General features: G+C 39.7%; 1 protein-coding gene across 1 annotated transcript in view; it reads right to left on the reverse strand.

Moving 5' to 3' along the window:
• The window catches only part of NPC1 (NPC intracellular cholesterol transporter 1), a 27,692-nt gene extending 16,157 nt beyond the window's left edge, over positions 1 to 11,535 (reverse strand). Inside the window, exons 1-3 of the mRNA XM_053467964.1 lie at positions 11,365 to 11,535; positions 3,642 to 3,764; positions 2,928 to 3,034 (exon numbers count right to left, since the gene is read on the reverse strand). Coding sequence (XP_053323939.1) covers positions 2,928 to 3,034; positions 3,642 to 3,764; positions 11,365 to 11,433 — 299 coding nt within the window. The 5' untranslated portion in view covers positions 11,434 to 11,535. The remainder of the gene's footprint in view (positions 1 to 2,927; positions 3,035 to 3,641; positions 3,765 to 11,364) is intronic.
• Positions 11,536 to 24,283: the final 12,748 nt, after the last annotated feature.

Below are 24,283 nucleotides of genomic sequence, written 5' to 3' on the forward strand. Positions count from 1 at the left end.
GGTTCTCGCTATACATTCTAGGTATACAGGAAATTTCCAATGCCCCAAGAGAGACTGCGATGACCCTTCATGCTCTGTACCCTTTGTTCCTGGTATGGTGTGGTGTGGAGGAGGTGCTCCCTATGCATTCTAGGTATACAGGAAATTTCCAATGCCTCAAGAGAGACTACAATGACCCTTCGTGCGCTGTACCCTTTGCCCCTGGTATGCTGTGAGAGACCCCTCTGCCACCTTACAGTTGGTTATTGTAAAGAGAGGAGCAGCCACCACAAAAGGATCAATGCTACTTGCCCAGAATGTATAATGCTAGCATGGCAGATGCAGTTTTATGCTTCAATGGAGTCGCCGACTACTGGAAGGAAAGAGCGTGTGTGTACCCATGCAAAGCTTGCTTTTACTTCCCATTTACAACAACCTCTTAAAACATTACTTTGTGGGTGTATTTAAGGTCAAACATTTTTAAAGTTCCTTTATCTCAGTCTCAAGAAGCAGTGAGACACACTAATGACAGCTATTAAATATACAACACTGACTCAAGCAGTGATTACCCTATCACTGTATGTTCACACAAACATCACAACAACCACCTTTCAAGTGCCAGAGGCAAGAAAAACGTATTAAAGTGACAGGTATTTTTGATCAATGTAGATTTAAGATGGAAGCGTTGAAGGCTGATTTTTTTAACCCCTTAAGGACAATAGGGGTTATTACTCGTAGTATATTGTGGGACAATGGCTATTTTAACATTTTTCGGTGTTCCTGTTTAGCTGTGATTTTCTTCTTTCCCATTTCATGCTCCCACACATATTATATATTGTTTTTTTCAGGACAAACAGGGCTTTCTTTAGATACCATTAATTTTATCATATCATCTAATTTACTATAAAAAAAATGATAAAATATGGGGATTTTTTGTTAAAAAATTACTTTTTCTCACTTTTTAAACAAAAAACTTTTACTCATCTGCAAAAACGAATGAAAAAACCTGCTAAATAGATTCTACTATTTGTCCTGAGTTTAGAAATACCCAATGTTTTTATGTTTTTTTGCTTTTTTCTGCACGTTATGGGGCAATAAGTACAGGTAGCGTTTTGCTATTTCAAAACCTTTTTTTCCAAATCTGGTAATTCTTCCCCCCATGTGCCATTTCGGGTATCTTTGAAGCCGGCCAATGCAATTTACCCCATCAAATCATATATTTTTAAAAACTAGACACCCCAAGGTATTTCACATGCTGGTAATTTAACCCTTTCCATGCACTAATTTTACCACCAACCTTTGTGAAACTTTATGGTAGTAAATTTTTTTGTATTTTTTTTCCACACACGTTGTACTTCAGGTATAAAATTATCACTCCTGGTATATGTCCGTGTCAAACAACACCCCAATATGTGTTCAGTAACATCTCCTGAGCGCAGTGATACCCCACATGCATGGGTTTGTTGGGTTATTTGGGAGGTAAAAGGCCGCCTTTGTGAGGTGTGTATTTTTTGGCCATTTAGACATCTGATCCTACTGCCCCCATGTCCCATATTTGGGACACCTTTGAACCCGGCCAATTCAATTTATCCCATCCACTCATGCATTTTTTAATACGAGACACCCTATGGGCATTTGTAATGCCAATATTTTAACTCTTTCCATGCTGGAATTTTTGTAAAGATAAAGAATTTTAGGAGTTGCTTATTATTTTTTTTTTTTTTTTTTTTTGGTGACAGTGGGGATTTTTATATGTTACCATATTATTTTTATTTTTTAAACATTTTTTTACATTTTTTTTTTAAATTTTTTTTACATTTTTTTTTTAAATTTTTTTACATTTTTTTTTTTACTAATCACTCATTAGTGAGCTGGGCTCCATTGACCTTGCATGGTTGGATGCAGTACCTGCATTCAACCTGCAGGAGGAGCTCGAGAGTTCACAAGAGGGTCTGGATAGACCCTCTGAACTCAGATCTATTGTTAATGCCATCCTGTGAATGACGGCAACGTCATTCACAGGATGGCACTTGTGGTTGCTCTTCGGAGCAATCACAAGGCGATCGGGGGTCGGGGGGTAGTGTTGCTGACTTGCCTCGATATCGAGGCATGTCAGTAACACCATTTATGCTTAGGAAGCGATTCAGATCGCTTCCTAAGCTGTTTTAGCCGGGCGCCGCCGCGATCTTTCATGATCGGTGCGGCGGCGGCCATTTTTCTTCCGGGGAGGGCTGCCGAGGGCTGCCCTCCCCGGATCCACGGTCAGCCTCACTTGGGAGGCTTCCGTGGATGCTGCAAAGCCGCCGATCGCGGCGATGCAGCTGTTTAACGGCAGCCCGTACATGTACGGGCATTGTCGTTAACCCGTTGCACGGCAACCCCGTACATGTACGTGGATTGTCGTTAAGGGGTTAAGACAAAATTAGTAACTATTGCTAATAAATTAAAGCCCTGTGTTTAATCAAGAGCAAAGAAAATCAAGCTTTTAATTCTCCTTTTTCACCACATCCCTGTTTAGATTTTACATAGCTGTGGCTAAATGGCATTTTTTTTCCTTAACATAGCAAACATTTGGTCCTCTATAAAAAATAAAATATACATTTTAATACAAAGGTTAAAAGGTAATTTATCACCATATTACACGCAGTGTAGGTAGAATAAATGTTCTAGGATATGTGCCTATTTCTCTTAAATGACACGAAAACAGCAATGATTTCTCAGCACAGGAAGTTTTATGAAACACTTTTTCAATCAATTTGATAAACACTGGCCTGTTAATTCACAGTATTTCTATAGATCATAAAGAGGCCGTAAAACCAGCACTGGAGGTGTAATCAAGATAACTCATTCCATTTCCCCAAGTCATAATATCCCAATTGTAATGTTTTCGGTGTTAAAAGCCAGCTACGGTGTAACAATTCACAACGAATCGCAAGCCGGTGACCTACCTGGAGAGGAACTGCAAAGGAAGTTGCAAGTTGTTGTTTAGAGTGTTGAGTTGTTGAACATCGCAGCAAACACTGACATTGCCATAGTAAAGGGACGGGCACAGTTGCTGTAAGAGAACATTCTAATTTATTGCTCTTTTAATAAATTGTTTATTGCAGTAATATTTGGGGTAATCATTTAAAACGAGGGGTAGAGTTGTGCTAAATAATTCTAGCGCCTTTGGTGGGATGAGTGTGGTCACTAAATCTGAATCAGCAAAGACAATATAAACAGATTAATATATATATATATTTTTTTTTTAAATGCTACATTGGGTAGTATTTAATAACAAGTAACCTGTATACCCCATAGGAAGAGACAAGGACTCAAATAAAACACAGTTAGGGCTCTGAGACAGAAACTAAAAAGAAGCGCACAAAATGAAAGGACCAAGAGATGAATTTAAATGATACGATCCATAGATGATTCTAATTTTAAGAAATATAAATACAATTCTCATGAAATAATTATAATTATGGAGCAATCACCATAGAGTTCAGTGGAGTGTTCCAAAACATGCTTTTTAAAAAGTCTCATTGTATCTAACTCTATATGGCTCCTGATGTCCATTTCAATGTAACTACCTGGTCCCAAAGCATCATCTAATACCAGTTAAGGTAAAGCCTAGTTTCCGAACAATGCTTTACCATTAGAAGACAGAGAAACAAGCTTACCTGGAGCAGCTCATGACCATCTGGTGGAAGAGGTATAGGGGGCCCAGAATATGCACAGTTGTACCGTTTGCCCCCTTTGGCTATGCCGCATTCCCCATACCATACACAGTGCTGAGAAGATACCTTCACAACAAAAGGAGCAGATTAAAAGTCATTAAATATGGCATGCACACATACATACAAGCATTCCCTACTAATCTACTTCAACACCAAACAATTTAACGTAAATTAAGATTGAGAAGATGTTGAAGCATCACGCACATTTTCAGAGCAGAAAATAAAGATGGCTGCTCTCATGTCATATACTTACCCAGGAATGCACAAAAACCCAGGTTAATTCCCATATCATTTCCCATTTTGACTAATGCAACACTCTTTTGGTTGGCATTCCACTTTCTCGACTTTCTCCTCTGCAGTCTGTCCTAAATGCTGCTGCTAGGCTTATTTGTCTCGCACGGCGCTCTTCTTCTGCTTAAATCCTCTACTGGCTCCCTATTACCTTAAGAATTACATTTTATATCATTGTACAAACATATAAGGCCCTCCATAACACTCCACACATTTCCGCCCTCATTTAAAAAAATCAAAATAAATAAAATCAAAATAATTCCCAATTCGATCCTTATGTTCTTCCCATGGGCTAAGGCTCTGCTCCCTATTTATCACCTCTTCCTTTTCCCATCTACAAGATTTCACTCGGGCTGCCCCATACCTCTGGAATCTACTTCCAACGAACCTTCAGCATTCACCCTCCCTCCCAACATTCAAGAAACATCTCAAATCTCACTTCTTCAGAGAATCCGCACCATCTTAGCTGCTAGAACTTCCTTGTCACTGATACAACCACCACACTACCTCTCGCCCTTTCTCTGTTCCTTATGTTTGTCACCCCATTCACTCAAGATTGTAAGCTTGCGAGCCGGGCTCTCTCCACCTAATGTATCGGTTTGTCTTAATCAGTCAATTCTTGTCTTATCATACCCCTTGAATATATGTATTGTATTAAGCACTGCGTAAATTGTTGGCACTATACAAGTAAAAGATAATATATATTTATTGTAGCGTATAAATACCATGTTAATTTAATGAAATAAACCGTAAAAATGCAGAATCTGGGAAAGCAACAGATTGCGTGCCAGAGAAACATTAATCAATCCTTAAGGGGCTAAATGGGGAAACCTGTGCCAAGCAAAAATTCTGTTAATATTTACCTACGTGTTATCTGCAAAGGATTTGTTGGTTTACGCGCATAAATGTTAAGGAATGTGTTTTCGCAATAAGCACGGTCTTTATCATGGTAAACAGACCGATATCACTTTAACCCGTCAAAACAGAAACCCATTACACACTTCTAAAGGTGCCATTAATAAATATTCATGCATTTTCATATAATCTGCAGTGGTTACAAAAAGGACCATTAAACCATATCAGGCAATGCATCCTTCATGATCAGACGCCTGCTTCTTTTAAGTACAGAATTGTATGCGTTGTGCTACTGATTATTGTCCTTTTTACCTATTGTAGAGCTGCAGAGCGTGACTTCACTACATAAATTAATAAACAATAGCACACTAAAAATGATTATTCACAAGTATTAAAGTCCCTATCTCCCGTACGCCTAGACAATCAGCTACATAAATTGCCAACAAAAAAACCATTTCAAATGTAAAAGTTTAATGTTTCTATTCCCCCTGCAATAACATGCTGTTCATGTTTTACCCCTCCTTGTCTATGCAAAGAATAGACTTTGGTTTATCTAAATATGATTTCATTGAGATGCACAAAAGGTCAGAGAGTTACAGATCACGGCAAGTTCTGAAGACCTCAAATGTATCAGTGTGGAAGCAGCGGATAGAATAAAAATCGGACAGGCAGTCTTCACATTTACAGTTCCCCTGTATGACAATCTAATTGAACAATAATATTTTAGGGCTTTTTGATCCAAGGAGATTGTCTTTTGAAGTTACAAGTTTTTCCCCTAAGAGTCAAAAACCTAAAATAGTTAAGGTTTTTTTGCCTTCTTTTGGATCAGAAGTAGGAAGGATAGGTAGAAGGGTTGAACTTGATGGATTTAGGTTCTTTTTTCAACCTGAAAACCCACCCATTACTTTAAATGAACTGTCGCTCTAGTGTGTTTGAGAAAACGGTATGTGTTATTTTGACTGAAAGCGGTATGCTGATGGTTGCACAGATACTTTCAAAGTACGAGTGTCTGGGAAGTATACAACCCAAGAGTTAAATAGCCCTTCTCTGCTATTAAATAGCTTTTAACATTGTACACGTCACAAAAAAAGTGTACCAAATTTTATCCACTCATTTAAAAAAAAAATGTTTCATTTGGTATATAATAATGTACCATTAAAGTCTTATATTCCAAATGCAAATCATTTGTCTTTACAATTAACTCTTTCCTGGTGTAAGCATATTGCATATTTGTCAAAGTGTAAGAATGGTCAATATGAATTGGTTAAAATTTTTTTAAATGATTAGCCCTCTGGATGCCCCATGTACATTGCTCGGCACTCTAGCATGAAAATGAAGAGTGAAGGTGGTGGGGGTTACCTTTATTTTGGCTAATATTGGTTAACAAAAGTTTAAAAGGAACACTAACAATAACACACGTATTTAATGAACATGCCTATCTACTGTAGGTCATGATCCACTTTGTGAACAGGTCGCTAATTTTGTATGGATACCAGCCTGAAAGGGGCAATATTCTCTATTATAGGCCACATCACATACAAGGATTTTCAAAATAAGGGCCGAGTAAGGAAATACACATATTATCAATGTTTATGAACAGCAGGAATGCAGCTGTGTATACAGTGAATACACAGATGATGCAACCAGGTTATTGTGAGGCCCCCCCTCAAAGATTTCAGTTTGTTTTGTAATTGAATTGTTCAGGTTATCGGTCACATTAAAGGTGGAAAAAGTTCTGACATGATTTATCTTTGTCTCATTCTTTAAAATCACAAGAACCTGGCATTTTAACAGGGGTGTGTAGACTTTTTATATCCACTGTATATGATTATTAGGATTCATTAGATGGGCTGCTTTACCGTCACATCAGCTTTTTTGACTTAAAGGAGATGAGTTCTGGTGAACGCGTCGACAGAGCTGAACACAAATTATCCATATTTTTTATGTACATTTTATTTGTGCAGGGCTAACATGGATACCTTCTAACCTTATATCACCATCATACAGACATAGCGCATACAACGAACAGTAGTTTTCTGACCCACAGAGCTAACAGTTTAGTTGAATTACCAGTATTTAACTAGGATGTCCAAGGAGGCAGTCTGGTTTGTTGACATACATTCACTTTTCACGAATGTTACAAATTGCTTTTATGTGACAATTCACTGATTCTAGATGTACTCACTTTCACTTCTTATTTCAGAGGGTATTATAAAAACACCTCTTCTAAAAAGACAAAGATTTGTGGTTTGCAAAATGTTTGAGTTTGGAATGCAGATATTGTGTTGCACAAGCATGCATTCATGGCATACAATATTTTCTTTGTTAAAGGGAAAATAGAGCATTACTAAACGTTAATTGAGTGTGGCATGGCAAGAATTGGAGCGTGGGATGGCTGCTTTGGAAGCAGTTTTTCAGTAAGGTAAATTATTTGTATCCAGACTCTGGTCAGTAGAATAAACGTGGTCCTCAGATTCTTTCAACAATCACCATAGGATAGCAAAAGAAGAGTGAAAAAGTGCATCTTAAGAAGAACACGCTTATACTGTATTCATAGGACAGAAGGAGGGGGAAGGGTTTTATTGCTAGAATATTATATATTTAATTTAAATTAGTCAAATGTAGTGTAAATGTCAGCCAAAATACTTGTGATCAAGGTTCTTAATGCATAAGTTTTGGCGGTGAAGAGCATTGTATTAGCCAACGGGTTTCAGATGAGTACACATTTGCCACTGCTGAGAGGAGTCCAGCAGTGCAGACTGAAGGGTGGGGCAGAAGGAGTTAAAGGTAGAGTAGCAAATACTGGAGCATATGGATCAACATGAAGACAATTCCGTATATGAGATTAGTGCATGTACATTATGCTATTTCCCATCAGATGGGATTTCACAAGAGGTTGTGACCTTAAAATACCATGTAATACCAGTCTAGTATTAGCACTCAAATGCCAAGCGTGTAAGTTATCTTTGGGCCCAAGTTACATGCGACACAAGAAGAACAGAAGTTTAGATGGTAATTCAAAGCAGATACGCAATGTGTAACATTCTAAAAACACTTATGTGAATGGCTTACTGAAGTCTACCTAGTGTTCTTTCATGGAACCTTGAACACAAAAAGCAAAGGGAAGGTAATGATAAGATTAAGGGAGAGCCAGAGACTTTCTGGTCACAGTTAGTGATCAAGAGCAACCTTAATACTTTTTAGGTCATGATGCAGTTTAAACAAACTCAATTATCTTGCAGATGGAATGTAAATGACAGCCATAGCCCAAATACACATAATCAAGGTTATCAATTTAGACTGGATGAAGAGCCTTGAGAGTAGGACGACCTTTAAAACGATCCAGCGAAGCTGATCCTCTAAATGTTTCACTGCCTAATAGATGGTCGTTTTTATGAAAACTAGTGACATTCATGGAAAAACAGGTGGCTTTACTTTTTTTCTTTTAAAGTTTATTTTTTAACTCTTATAGTTACGTGGGTGTTACATTTCCAGTTTGAACAGATATTTCTCATGCCTTTAACCGTCCAAGATTCTTCAGTTTGTGATATCCACCAGGCAAGAGGAGGCATACCATATAGTCTCAATTCTCCTTTAGTTCTTTGGGAGATCCTTTTTTTGGATCCATGATACAAGAAACATCTCAAAACCCACTTCTTCAGAGAAGCATACTATTTTAGCTGCTAGAACTTCCTTGTCACTGATACAACCAGCACACTACCTCTCACCCTTTCTCTGTTCCTTATGTTTGTCACCTCATTCCCTCAAGATTGTAAACTTGCGAACAGGACTCTCCACCTAATGTATCGGTGTGTCTTAGTCTGTCAATTCTAGTTTTATCATACCCCTTGAACACAGGTATTGTAAGAAGAGCTGCAAAAATTGTTGGCACGATATAAATAAAAGATAATATTTATCCTGAGTTTAGAAATACCCAATGTTTATGGATTTTTTTTTTTTTTTTTGCACATTATAGGGCAATGAGTAGCATATTGCTATTTTATAAGGGCGTAAAATGCCCCCTTACATTCTACAATATTTTATTTTAGCCGGAGCTAAGAAGTTCCCAGGTATGCCCGGCATATTGTTTCGGTGTTGATGAACGCTTCGATATGAAGGCTTTGCAGTAACAACAGGGGGACCCGTAATGAAGCTCTCTATGAATAGTAAAATATTTTATCATCTTAAAGGGTATTAAAAGGTACCTTAAATGTCTGAGCCTCTAATTTTAGATCATGACCTCGAGGACAGCACAGATTACACCATCATTCTGTACATGGACAAGGAGAAAGGGGTGACTGTGCACAAACACTGCTGCATTGATTGCCAAATAAATAGTAGTCAGCAGTGACTTCTGGGCACATGACTGTCAGCCGGGGTAACAGACCCACTTGCTACAAGCCGGTGAATCACATACAATGCAGACTAGGCATTTACCAGCTTACTGCAGAGCTAGCACACAAACCTGAGAACGGATTACGCAAAATGTAAACAACTATAGCAGCTACAAAACGATTTTAATGGCATTTAAAAATGGATAAATAGATCCTGCCGTATTACATCGTCCTTGGAATTTTGCGAAAGCTTTTAGTATATTCATGGAACGGAAGGTCACTTTAGAAAACAGTATGTGTGTTCTCTTGGAGCCACAAACTGCATTATACCCATACACCAATAACTACATTAAAACATATCCCGATCCACCCCAATAACAAACTGAAGTTGAATGTTTAAAAGACAAGCTGCCCCTTAAACACAGAATTTGATGGCACGTAAGAACATTCGGCCCATCTAGTTTGCCCATTCTTCCTGGTGTAAAGACACAGACCTTAATCAGTCCTTGGTCTTGTCTTAGATTCAGGACAGCTTTATTGCCTATCCATTGCATGTTTAGTTTAGTACATACACAAAGTATTAAACTTACTGTTTGTTATAAGGACTTTTGCATAGACATGTCCAAAACCGACACACACCTATCCTAAGACATTACTACGTGCAGCTCTTTGCGGGCGTTTTCCACTAAAGTGTGAGTTTGGAGATCAGTTAATCATGGTTCCAAAGATGGTCGCTAAAGTTAACTATGCACAATTCAAAATCTGCCTTCTCTCAGCATGCGGTTTAAGAGGGTTTATTCACTAAAAGGGTGGGTTGAGACTAACTCCCTCACATCCCTATTCATCGTGAACGGCCAACACTGCCAATTTTCTCCAGCGGGAAGAGCTGAGCTGGCCCTGTATAATGTATAGTCCAATGTGTAAGCAGATTTTGACGGCATCTCAATAATTTACCAAATATGCTATACAGGAGAGTCAAGCTCTTTGTGAAGGCGCTCATTAATGTATAGTGACGTCAAGGAGGTTACAACTCCCCTGACACTTTTTTTTTTTTTTTTTTTTAGGTGAGTTGAAATAATAAATATGACCCATAACCATGAGTTACACAATCGTTTATTGTTTTATATAGTGCCATCATATTCCGCTGAGCTGTACGCATGCACAGTGCGTTTTGTTCAGAGTTGTAAATTTGGAACGTTGCTGTCGATCCCGCAAATACAACTCTTCCCAAGCAGGGGGAAGAAGCACAATAAGGGTTTCCTGTCACTAGCCGGAACCCGTCCATCCCAAAGCCCAGCGCTGCTCAATAGTAGCCATGAATGCTGTATACACGCGCATTAACTCTCTATTCATAAACATCAAGTATGTTATTTTTCTGCAATTTGGTTTTCATAACGATGGGTCCCTAAGTGAATAAAAAAAAGCACATCTATCCCTGAATACCATTTCTCTGATAACCCATAGTATAGATTTTTGACCTTTAGGGGCTGCCTTTTAGCGACACTGGGCTCTGTGTCATTTTACTATTTTTATTTTATATATTGTCCTCATATTCACCAGCGCTGTACAACGAATGGGTAAACAGGACACAACAAGTAGTAAATAACATAATTCCACTTACAGAAACAAGATGTAAGGAGGCCTTAACAGCAGGTCATCTCCTTTAAGATATTTAAACTATGAGGAAGCACAAAATATTCTAGTAGTTCTCCAAACACAAAAATCCCAAGCACTGACACAACAGACACACAATGGATGGTAGCAGATGGCACAAGGGCCCCTGGGTAACACAAACATATGATAGATATATATATATATATATATATATATTCATATCAAGAAAGATTTAAAGGCTTGACCCATACATGCCCATTCAATAATAATACTTCATGGAAAATAATACAGACACTGTCACAGCCACCAATTCATCACCAACTACACAAACGCCCATTTCCGCTTTTTTTAAACCCATGCTGCATTTTAACCCCAGCAGTCCCAACCAGGAGTGCACAGCCCACGGCTGGCAAACGGAAAAGCGACTTACAGAAATTAACAACAGATCAGTTGCAGTACAATGGTGTGTGTGATGAGTAGGAACGCAGTAAGAGTAAAGAAGATCACCAGTGAACCGTACTTTCTTGACTGAATGAGATGTACGACGTGATGTGACAGCCGCTCACACTCACCTGAGGCAGAAATAGCGCAGTCAGTAGGCATAGAGGCAGTAGATGCAGGCGCTTTCCGGGGGTCATCATGCAGCCCGGTTGAGGCGTGTACCCGGAACCGGTATCGCTGGCAACAGTAATGTCGCGCAGAACAGTGCCGGTACGAAGTGACGCCAGGAAGCCGCTCCCTGATCACTGAGGCTGTCTCTGCTGTCACCATCTGATGACTACAGCACGACTCAGCCCACAGCGAGCCCTGGACTCCTCCCACTAGGCGATGCGAGGGCGCCTGCGTATTGACGGGCTGGCCTTTGGCTGGTTCGGTTGATGCTTGGTAACGCGGGCCCTGTATGCAGTGCGTCACCGAGCTCTCAGTACGCGTTATTGATAATAGACTTCTATAGATTAACGGAAACAGTGACTCATTACGTAAAAGACAATTCTGGGGAGAACGTTCTAAATATTATTATTAATATATATATATATATGAGGGTGTTATCTAAAGTAAATCATAACAATAATATAGAATTATTTCCTAGCCCCTTCAATCCCAGGGGTTTTTGGTACCTCAAGCCCCAGAGCAATTTTTCCATTTTTGCGCTATGTTGGTTCAGCGATTATTCTCTTTTCCTGTGAATAGTGTACCCATGTAAACTATTTTTTTTTCAAGGAGAGATAGAGCTTTCTTTTGATACCATAGTTGAATGATTAGCTGAAAATTTAGAATGAGAAATTTAGTAAAAACTAGTGAAAATTAGAAAACAAAAACACCTAATATTTTTTACATTTTCCCTCTGAATCCTCCCAAAATTAGGTAAAGTGATGGAAAATCCCCTCCAAGTTTATCAATTCAGATGTCCTGATTTCAGAAATACCTAATTTATATAGATTTTCCATACTTTCCCAGCACCAGGGAACATACTATAAGGTGTACATTTTTTTGTATAATTTTTATTCCTATGGCTTAACGGGTTTGGAGGTTGTGAACAGGGGCCGGAGGGGTTATACTGGGTAGATGTTATGCTAGGGCAATGGGATGTAAGGTTTTTTTTATTTTTTTTATTATTATGTTTTTTATATATTTTTTAATTGAATTTTTTTTGTATTTTTATATATATATATATATATATATATATATTTAAAATGGTTAGAGGTTCTCTTAGGGACCTCCTGAACATGTTATTAATGCCAGTGATGTCACAATGACATCAATTTTAATGATTTTTTTATTATTATTTTTTAAATGAATAAACGTTTTTTTTTTCTCCTTCTCTGTTTCAGGATCCCCCTGCACCGATCACACTGTGATCTCTATGCAGGTCCTCACAGACGTGCATAGAGATTGCAGCGTCTGAGCAGCGTAGCGTGATCAGGCACTTTAAAATGTAACAGCTTTCCGGCTTTCATGAAAGCTTTTCCGGAAGCTGTTACATCAGATCGGACAGCAGAAAGCCGGTGTTGCCGGCTTCTGCTGTCAGTGGGAAGTCCAGGCTGTCAAATGACAGCCTGATCTCCCGTGCAGCGGCAGGGATGTGTCCCTGACGCTGCAAGAAGGGCTGGACGTACCGGTATGTCCATAGGGGATTCTTGAGAGGCGTTTTTTGGACGTCCCGGTACGTGTTTTAAAACCCATGATATACCGTATTTGCTCGATTATAAGACGAGGTTTTTTCCAGAGCAAATGCCCCCTCGTCTTATAATCAAATAGGTCTGATTATGAGACTAAGATCCAAATCCCCCGCAGCGATGCAGGGGACCTGGATCCTCCTGTGTTAACCCCCCCCCCAACTTACCGGTGCTTCTGAGTCCCCGGTGCTTAGTCCGGGCTGCGTGTAGAGCTCTACGCGATACAATCGCGTAGAGCTCTACACGCTTCCCGGACTAAGCACTGGGGACCCAGATGCAGGGGACCTGGATCCTCCTGTGTTAACCCCCGACCCAACTTACCGGTGCTTCTGAGTCCCCGGTGCTTAGTCAGGGCTGCGTGTAGATCTACAATCGCGTAGAGCTCTACATGATACAATCGCGTAGAGCTCTACACGCTGCCCGGACTAAGCACTGGGGACTCAGAAGCACCGGTAAGTTGGAGGGGGGGGGCATAACCCCCCTCCAACTTACCGGTGCTTCTGAGTCCCCGGCGCTTAGTCCGGGCAGCGTGTAGAGCTCTACGCGATTCGTGTGGAGCTCTACATGCTGCCCGGACTAAGCACCGGGGGCTCAGATGCAGGGAACCTGGATCCTCCTGTGTTATGCGCCCCCTCCCAACTCAGAAGCAGCGGTAAGTTTGGAGGAGGGAGGGGGAGTGTTAAATGGGGGGTGTAAGGCATTTCTGGAGGCAGAGTGCTCTGTGAAATGCCTCCTGAAATGCCTTTTACCTCCCTATATGCCTTTTAACCCCCTAAATGCCAGAGTGGCATATAGGGGTATAAGGCATTTCTGGAGGCAGAGTGGGACATAGGGGGTCAAAAGGCATATCATGGGGCACAGTGGCAAATAGAGGGTTAAAAGGCGTATCATGGGGCACAGTGGCATTTAGAGGGTTAAAAGGCATATTATGGGGTATAAGGCATTTCTGGGGCAGAGTGGCAAGCCTGGGGGCAGATGTGCGTAACTGGGGGGGCAGGTTGAAAAAAAAAGGAAATAAAAACAAAATATTTTTCTCAATCATAGCTTTTATTAACAAACAATTGTTCACATAGTTTACATGAACTAACATTTACTGGTAAAACTTTTTTCCTACAGGGTCGTCTTATATTCAGGCTTTTTCTTTTTTTCATAAGTTAATATTCAGATTTTGGGGGGTCATCCTATAATCAGGGTCGTCTTATAATCGAGCAAATACGGTATGTTCACTATGGGGCACTTAAATACATGGTTAATATTAAGCACTAGTGGACCTCAGGTTTCATAACCTAATAATTGCTACAATCCGTATGACTTGCACTTATAATTTTATTAAAATAATTTAGTTGTTTCTTATACTAGCTGGTATTTATCAAACCACTCTGTGTCTGGTTTGACACTGATCCTTATGCATTTGAGTTTGGTACAATAATCAATGCTTACAGATAACTGAAACGGAATTACAAGTAACTTAAATTAGCAGATGCACAAATTGCAGACTCCAAAAGCGACTTAAGCTTGAAGGGCTTTAACAAGATTTATACAGCCCCTGTTGAACACAGGACTTTGCTTGGTGCATTAAGCCCCAACAGCAATAGACAAGGCAGGTATTTCGACTGCTGCTCCTCCTCTTTCACTGTCCTTCTGCCAGTACCTGCCTACCCAGGCCCAGTGCCCTACATCTACTTCTGCTACTGCTCCACTCTTACTTCCCTTACCCTGGAGAATCAATTTTAATTTTTTCTAATATGGGGGGGTTATTCTTGTATCTGTATGTGTCTGTCTGCCGGTGCCTGACATGTCCTGTTTTCTACCCCTGCACCTGAATACCCTTCTTTACTCTGGGGAATCAATTCTTTTTTTTTTAAATATGGGGGGGTTTGTCTTGTGGCAGGATGTGTCTGTTTCCCAGTGCCTGGCCTGTGGCGCAGTGCCCTTACTCTGGGGGATCAATTTTTTCGTAATATAGAGGGGGATTCGTCTTAGGGTTGGATGTGTCCATGTACCAGTGCTTGGCGTGTCCTGCTCAATGCCCTTCCTTACTCTGGTGGATCACTTCTTGTGTGCCAGTGCTTGCCCTGCTCTTCCTCTGCTGCTACATTGCAACTTCCTTCCAATTTTTCTAATTTGAGGGGAAATTCAGTGTCCTGTATGGTGGGGCTAGATATGTGCCATTAAATTGAAAGAAAAAATCCCATACAGGCATGAAAAAACTTTACCTGAGAGAAAAAAAAGGCAGTGAGCTGCACATCCATAGGTAAATAAAGAAAAAACTTTTATTAAAAAAAGTTAAAAACAGAGGAAGATGTATCAACAGATGACACAGGCCACAGAGCAAAAATCCCTCAGCAGGGCGGAAACAGGTGGGAAATGAAATTCGTTGCTGGAAAACAAATGCGGAAAGAAAGAAACAGAAATTTGTGTTAGAATCTATTGAACAATGAATGTTGTAGAATTAGTTTGAGAAGCTTTTGTTCCTATGCACCGGAAGAACGAGGTACTGTTACACCACCATTCTTTAGGTATTTAACAAACTGTGTGGAGAGTTATTACATTTGTTACTAAGCAGTGAGTGTCTTCGCACATTCTCACACAAACCATCCCGTCTGTGTGTTTGGGAGGAGTCTGAAGGAGGGCTCTGGATCACACCACTTGTAATCTGATCTGTGTTGTATACCTTGATGCAATTGAAGTCTTGAGGGATTGTGCAATATTTATTTTTATTTTACTTTTGACCTTTAAATTATTTTTCTCCAGCGTGTGATATATGGACAACCTATTGCTAATTTTATATGAGCTGCACAGTCCTCAGTAAGTAGAAGGGCAATAATATAAGTTAGGTTGTATGGTTTTAGTGAAGGACATCTGAGGCTTTGGATATCTGTAGCTGTAAGTCATCACTTTTAGCTTGAGACCTGGTTATACATCTCAGAGCATTGTATATGTGTATACCAAATTAGCACAGTGTTAAATTATCACTAATGAGGCAAAATATTGGTTCAGAATACAAGTTTAATATGGGGTGAAACTGGTCTAGTAGAAGGCCTTTAGAAACCACCCTCACTGCATGATTCTAAAAACACATCAGAGGTGATTTCATTCCTCTTCTACAATAATGAAGCAACTTTTTTTGTCCAGGGGTGTTACAGGGTCACCGTACCCCTGTTTGAGGGCAGAGGAATCACCAGTCAGTACCCTCATACGGATAGCTCCTGCTATCCACGGATCAGTCAGACCACCATTTGTGTAGTAAAACAAGAACCACTTTTATTACAAACACATAGAACTTAATTCTATTAACATTCCTTTAACAGACGTTCTCAATGTACACAGAACCCAACTCCAAATCCCATCAACTTGGTGAGGTGATTAAGTGATATAATGAGTTTTCCCGCCTGTGTTACCCCCCCCCCCGGTAGTGATGCTGCAGTCTTGGCAAACTGGACTGTGGTAGCCGATTAAGAGCTCCAGCCAGGTTACATGATTGTCCCTTTGAAGGGCCGGAGCAGCAGCTACATTCAGTCTCTGGGGCCGGTTTTAAAATAAAACACTTTATAAAATATTACCGGGTCATGGGATCAGAAACAGGACACAGGAGTGCTCCATGACCCAGCTAAACTGCACACATATCTTCAATAAAGAGCTCCAAAACATTTTTACATAACGGAATACTTTGTGTAAATTGCCCTCAGACAACTCGACTTAGAGTTCCACGAGGTCCGGGGCAACTCCAGTTAACCTGGCCCTGTGACAAGGGGTATGTTACTTTGTTCTAAAAGACATGCTTCATTAATATATTTTGGTTGGTTCATATTCGCACTGTGTAATTCTCTAAAAGGTAATAACAATACAAATTTTGAGAAAGTAGCTTGTACTACAGAAGCTACAAGTTGCTTTCTCTGGATAACTGTCACTCTCAGTCACTCTCTGCAGGTCCATTGGGCACTTTGCTTACTGTAGAGCGTACAAGGGTGCTTGCTGTCTGGCTGTAGCTCCATGAGTGCTGCATTACAGTTCTTTAGCATGCTTATATTGAGATTAGGTATACAACAACATAAGGAACAGAAGAGGGACAAATGTGAGCACAGGCAAATAGATCTGGGCTGGTAGCTGCATAGATGTAATGTTTCCTACTGTCGACCATGGGTGAAGCTCATTAACCCCTTCAGGACCGTGATTTTGATACTAACGTGTCGCTAAAGGACCAGAGCCATTTTTGCTATGTCTTTCTTCAACTGTAATTTCTCTCTTATCAATTAGTGCACCCACACAAATCATATATTGTTTTTTTCAGCACAAGTAGGGCTTTCATTTGAAACCATATTATGCTGGGTAGTACATTGTTTTGTTTGAAATAAACTGGAAAAAGTGGGGGGAAAGTGAATTTTTTTTTTTTTTTTACAGTTTTGTATACATACAAATTGTACACACATTGAACCAATGGGAAAAAATTATCCAAAATATATTCATTAACTTGTTCTGATTTGGAAACCACCCAATATGGCCAGGATTTTCATCTATTTTGACAAGTAGAGGGCAAATATTGCAAGGCATGCATAACATTTTTAAAATGTATTTTTTTTCAAATTTGCCATGGTAGTCTAATAACTGCAATAGTTGTCACAGATACTGATTACCCCCCCAAAATTATATGTTTATGAAAAGTAGATAAGTCAAGGTGTACAACTAGGGTCATTTTGACACTTTTCAAACAGAGATTTTATCGCCAATTGCTGCCAAATTTTGAGGTATTTTTATATTTTTTTTGTTTTTTTGCATATGTTGCTTGAGATTTCATATTATATTTTGTATAAAATATGTGCAACTGCAGAAAGAAATACCAAATTGTGTTCACCAACATCCCCCGGTTCCAACAAGGCCTCACATGCATGGTTCATACATTTTTGGAGGAAGCTATGAGGGCCAAACTAGAACATGCACATTTTTAGTTTTTAAATTTGGAATTTTCAGAAATTGGTTTACTAGGCCCATATCCCATTTGGGACATTTTGGAAGCCCCCCACTGTAAATGACCCCATAAAAGTATATATTTATGAACAGCAGACAAGTCAAGGTTTTCAACGAAGGTGATTTTGACAGTTTTCATGCAGCTATTTCTTCACTGATGTCTGCTAAACTTCACAGGGAAATTTTTTTATTGCGTTTTTAACTCATAAATTTCAATGTTGCAATGGAAGAAAACACCACATTTTGTTCACCAACATCCCCTGATTCCAAAAAGGCCTCACATGCATGGTTCATGCATTTTTTGAGGAAGCTATGAGGCCAAAACTGGAACATGTGCAATTTTTTTGAAATTGGTTTACGGGGGCCCATATTGTTGGTGAACTTCCATATCTCTCTGGGGATAATCTGTGACACAACGCTCCATTTATCTGGATGTTAAGTGGAATAGCAAGGCCATCGTCCGCATTAGATCAGCTAGTCTGGAAAGCTGCCTGATTCTCTACCTGTGTTTTGAGTACCATTTGGTTTAAATGATTACAGCGACATCTACAGGCAAAGGAACATTTATTTTAAAACAAAAAAGGACGTAGAAAACCACCCAGAATTTATTGCCCCAAAGCCCTGTTTGTTAGAAGTTACATTTACTCCACGGCTGACCAGTACTGGAAATTACTGCATAATGAGTCCTCCAGAGCAGCCCATGTTTAGCTGTCAAAAATATGCCAACAGACAACCTCCGCTGCTGCTGGCACTTCTGCTGGGGCTTCTATGACTGAGCGCCAGCGTCACATGACCTTCCGGTGCTCATTCATAGAAGCCCGACGGAAGTGCCAGCAGCAGGTTGTCTGCACTCATCGTACAGACCTCCACTGGCTGCCCCACTAGACACCATGGAATCTGAAGCACGGGGATAAGTCTAGGGAAGCACTGGTAAGTCGGGGGAGGGTAAGAGTGGCATATGGGGGGTGTAAGGGCTTTCTGGAGGTAGAGTGACATATAGGGGGTTAAAAAGAATATCAGGGGCAGAGTGGCATATAGGGGGTTAAAAGGAATATCAGGGAGGCAGAGTGGCATATAGGGGGTTAAAAGGAAAATCAGGGAGGAAGAGTGGTATATTAAGGGGGTATGAGGCATATCTCGGGGCAGAGTGGCAAATAGGGAATATTTCTGGTGGGCAGAGTGTCAAATAGGGGGTCAAGAGGCATATCTGGGAGGCAGAGTGGCATATAGGGCGTATAAGGCATTTCTGGGGGGCAGAGTGGCATAAAAGGGGGTATAAGGCATATATGGGGGGGCAGATGTGCCTAACTTGGGGCAGGTTGGCAAATAAAAGCAAAAACAAAAAATGCATTTTTCTCAATCATAGTTTTTATTAAATATGAAAAAATAGTTTACATCTGAATTAATATTTACTAGTGAAACTTTTTTCTTATAGGGTAGTCTTATATTCAGGCTTTTTCTTTTTCCCCCTAAATTATTAAAAATTTTGGGGGGGGGTCATCTTATAATTGAGCAACTACAGCATATTTAACAACTCGCACTGTTAATAAAGAACCATCTTCTTTCTTCCTTATCTACATATGTACATATATTACCATCACCTTTTTCCTGTGCTCACCTTTTTAACAACATGAACAGTATTTTGGGATTCCTCAAATGTCATTCATGAAGGTGGGCAGATAAATTACTTCTATGGTTATTATCTTTTATTTATATATGTCTAATAATGTACATACATTCAAAGGGTATGACAAAGACTAAGACAATTAATTACATTAGGTAAAGAGGGCATTATGGTTTTATATAGCGTTTTTTTATATTATGCATATGTTCTCCCAATCTCAGCATTAAACGTCTAGTTGCACATCCTCCATGTTAAATTATAAGCAGACCTCACTGAGATATAGCATATTTACACCACTGAAGCTCAAATGCTAAGTCTTCTTATTGGTCTGTCCCATTCCATAAGATTCAAAATCTATTGTTCTTTCTGTTGCTATATCAGTACAATTGTGGCAAAGGTTGAAATTATTGCTAATTGACAATTTATTTATAATCTTTTTAATAATATTTTTTATTTGTCTGGTAACACCAATTGTAAAATGAGACTCTTATGTAAATCTATACTAGTATATTCTCCACTTAATACAGTGGATTTTTTTTTTTTAAATTAATACGTTTTTATATTTATTAATAGAGACATTTAGTTATTTTGGTATAGTTTCTATTTATTTATTTTTTTAATTATTTTACTCTTTATTTGTTTTATCAAATAAATAAATAAATACAATAAAACCAAATAGACAGTATTCACAAATTTATAACCCCCCTCCCAACCCACCCTGTGTCTGCAAGGGGAACAAAAAAACAAACCAAAAAAAATTATTATATATCACCATAGACCCCAAGTAAATTGGAAGTCCCTCATTTTCTTTTTGGATTCTCCACTTCTATATTGTTCATATTTTTTTATTTGGTCAATCAAATTTAACCACTGGGGTAGTACGGGGGCTCCTTTATCAAACCATTTCCTCAAGATCAATAGTCTCCCTAGAAAAAGAAATTTCTTGAAGAGTTTGTTTAACCTACCAAACTGTTCTACATCACCTAGTATTACAACCTTTGGATCTATTACACCATTACAATTAAATTTACTTTTCAAAAAATTAAATATACCGTCCCGGAAATTTTTTATCATATCACATTGCCACCATAAGTGCAATAAACCCGCATTAAGGGCCCCACATCTGGGACATTCTGAGTTGTCTCTACAATTAACCTTCCATAGCTGATGCGGAGAGTAGTATAGCCGATAAATAATTTTAAGTTGAGTGAATTGGTATTGTTTATTTACAGTGCAACACCCTGTGTTAATTAGAATACGGTTCCATGAGGCCTCATCAATAGCCTCAATCTCCTCTTCCCACCTCCTTTTTTTTTTAAGAAGTAATTTATTGTATTTTTCAAAATATAACAGAAAAATAAGGCAGGATTTCCAATGTAGCTATTGTCAGAGGTACATAGGTGACAAGAGGTGAGTACACAAAACCAGGCAACATAGATGGCGAACAATCGAGAGCCATATAGCAAGGACAGGCACAGCTCACAATAAAACAATCACGTATTGGTGAAACACATAATACATAAGCATTGATTGCAGAAGATTGAGCCGAAACTAGAATGCCACTAAAATGCTCTCCCCATCTAGCGCCTGTACAGACCGTAACACAGCTACGGAAATCCGCGGACATAGAAGAAAAGAAAGAGAGAAAGAGAAAGAAAGAAAGAAGAAGGGAGGGAAAAGGGGGAGGGGGAAATGACGACCCTCACAGCCAAGCTACAGCAACGTGGGACGGCACAAATTTGTCTAGCCATGGGTCCCATGTGAGGTAAAAGAGTTGTGACGTTCCATGCAAATATGCGGTGATTTTTTCCAGCTTGAGAATGTCCCATATTTTAGCCTCGATAAATGGGATGGCGGGGGCACCCGACTTCCAGATTTTAGCAATGGCCAGACGGACCGCCGTACAAATGTGGAAAATTAAACGATGAGCCGGTTTGGACAGTGTATCCAGTGGATAGTTTCTACAGAGAAGGGCCGTCCAAGGGTCAGGAGTCAGGCGGACACCAAGGGCTGCACTCAGACTGCCGAAGAAGTGGGACCAGAGAGGCGCTACCTGAGGGCAGGTCCACCACGTATGCAAAACGGTCCCTTCCTTGTCACAACCCCTAAAGCAAAGAGGCGAGAGTATCGGGAACATACGATGAAGTCTGGATGGTATCAGATGCCATCGCGAGAGAACTTTGTAGCAATTCTCCTGAACCAGAGTACATGCTGTGACCTTCCAGATGTTCTCGTAGATCTCTCCTTATTCGGCGGACTCAAGGGATTGCCCCAGGTCCTCCTCCCAGCGCTGTTCGAACAGAGGTGAAGACGTAAACTTGATCCCCAACATGTGATTGTAAAGATGAGAAATCGCTCCACACGATTTGTGTGGGAGCCGGGCCGCTTGCTCATAGAACGTTGGGGCATGGTCCGGATGATGCAGCAAAAAAAGCCGGACAAAATGAGAAAGCTGATGGAACCGGAAAATTTCTGTAGCCGGAAGTTCATAGCGAGAGAGGAGATGTTGGTAGGAGCAGGGCTTATTGTTTAGGAGCATATCCCCCACCCATTATTTTCCGTATAATTATATGCGTGTAATAATTGGTTGTACCAAAATTTATGAGCATTATCCAAACCATATTCAAATTTAAGCTCTCAAAGTCCTTAATATGGCCAGTAGTAAACAACTGACCAACAAAATTAATGCCTTTTTTAATCCAAAAGTCTCTCCCTAAACCCTTGTGAAACTCCTTAAATTTTAAATTGTGCCATATACGTGTATGGGGTAAACTTCCCCCAATTTTACAAATACGTTTAGTTTCTTGCCATACTTTCCTATATAGTTTCATCAAAGTTGTATAATCAACCTTCCCTTCCACTTGTAAATCCATCTCCAACATTTCAATGGGGTTAGAGGTCCCACTAGTTTCTAAAAGAAACCATATTAATCTTCCATATTCATCTAACCTCAAATTCTGAATCTTCGTAGCTAGAAAGTATAATTTGAAATGGGGTAATGCCCAACCACCCTCGCCCTCCGGTGATGTAAGCTTGGCATATTTCATACGCACTCTTCCTCTTCCCCACAAAAGTTTGCTCAGTGCAGCTTCTAATCCTCTAAACCATTTATCCGGAATCCACACTGGTGAGGCAGACAAAACAAACAAAACCTGCGGGAGAACAATCATCTTCACTAAACTCACTCTATCTGCCAACGATAATGGGAGTTTAGCCCAGGTCTCCGCCTTTTTTTGTATCTTTATACCTAATGGAATAAGATTCTGCTTCATAAAAAGCTCAACTTTACTCGAAATTTTAATCCCCAAGTATTCCACAGGATCCCCCTGACTCAAAATCTTAACCCCCTGGACTTTGGGGCTGCTTGCTGGATTCAATGGGAGAAGTGTTGATTTATCCCAATTAATTTTAAGACCTGAAAGACTACCAAAGTTATCAACCATGTCTATCACTATTGGGAGCGTTTTTCAGTATCTTCCAGAAACAATAATAGATCATCCGCATATAACAACAGTTTATCTTCGTTACCTTTTATCCCAAATCCTCTTATTTGTTGATTTTTCCTAATACTAAGAGCTAGGGGTTCAATATATAATATAAATAAAAGGGGGGAAAGTGGACATCCCTGCCGGGTTCCTCGACTTAACGAGAAGATGTCCGAAAGCTTACCATTTAAGTTTATCCTTGCTACTGGAGAACTATACATAAGTTGTATCCAGCTCAAGAAACCCTCTCCAAAACCAAAAGCTATTAACGTATGCCATAAAAAACTCCACTCCACCCTATCAAAAGCCTTCATGGCATCCAAAGATAGGATGGAGTAGGAAGAGTTCCTGCCCAGCTGGAGGTTGGCGAAAATTCTTTCAAGATTAGAATGTAATAATCTTCCTGGTACAAACCCTGTCTGATCTTCTCCAATCAGATCCGACACACCTTGCCAATCTTCTAGCGAGCACTTTGGCTAAGATTTTCACATCAGTGTTAAGTAAGGAAATCGGCCGGTATGATTCCACTTTTGCTGGATTTTTATCTTTTTTAAGAATAAGAATAATTACTGCTTCCAACATAGAACTTGGTAGCTGCTTTTCTTTCAGACCTTCAGTAAAAACTGAGCGTAACATAGGTAAGAGAGCACCTGCGTATTCCTGAGAGATCCCAAAAGGGAGACCGTCCCCTCCTGGGGCGGATGAGGATGCACAAGAGAAAAGTGCTCTTTAACATAATGACTTAATTTTCCATTTATCTCTTTAAAAAATGTGTATTTTCCCCCCGGAGTATACTAAATTAGGTAATACATTGTACACCTTTATCCCCACAGCAGTTGGCAAAACAGACACATGCTTTCCATCTGTTAAATTGTTTGTAATTAAATACTGATCAACTCTTTCCACACATGATAGACAGATTTGTGATTCTGCCACAAGTTTTGTTAGTGTACTAAACAGATATTTTCCTAAACACCAAATAACTAGGTTAGAGTAGAGGGGTTGATCCCCGGGATAGAATGACCAAAGACTTTGATGATCCCAATGGTGTGGAGACTCAGGAAAAAGGCTAATACAGTGGAGAGTAAAGTGTTGTAGAGTAGCAAAGAAACTTCCTGAGGTCCAGATGCCTGCAGATAGGAGATGTCTCAGGAAGGTACACAGAAAAGGTAGACCCTGGTAGTACCAATATGCCAGGCAAGGTACACAGGACAGATGCTGAGTTCAGTACACTAAGCGA

The sequence above is a fragment of the Spea bombifrons genome, chromosome 5 (genome assembly GCF_027358695.1).
Source record: "Spea bombifrons isolate aSpeBom1 chromosome 5, aSpeBom1.2.pri, whole genome shotgun sequence".
Lineage (NCBI taxonomy): Eukaryota > Metazoa > Chordata > Amphibia > Anura > Pelobatidae > Spea > Spea bombifrons.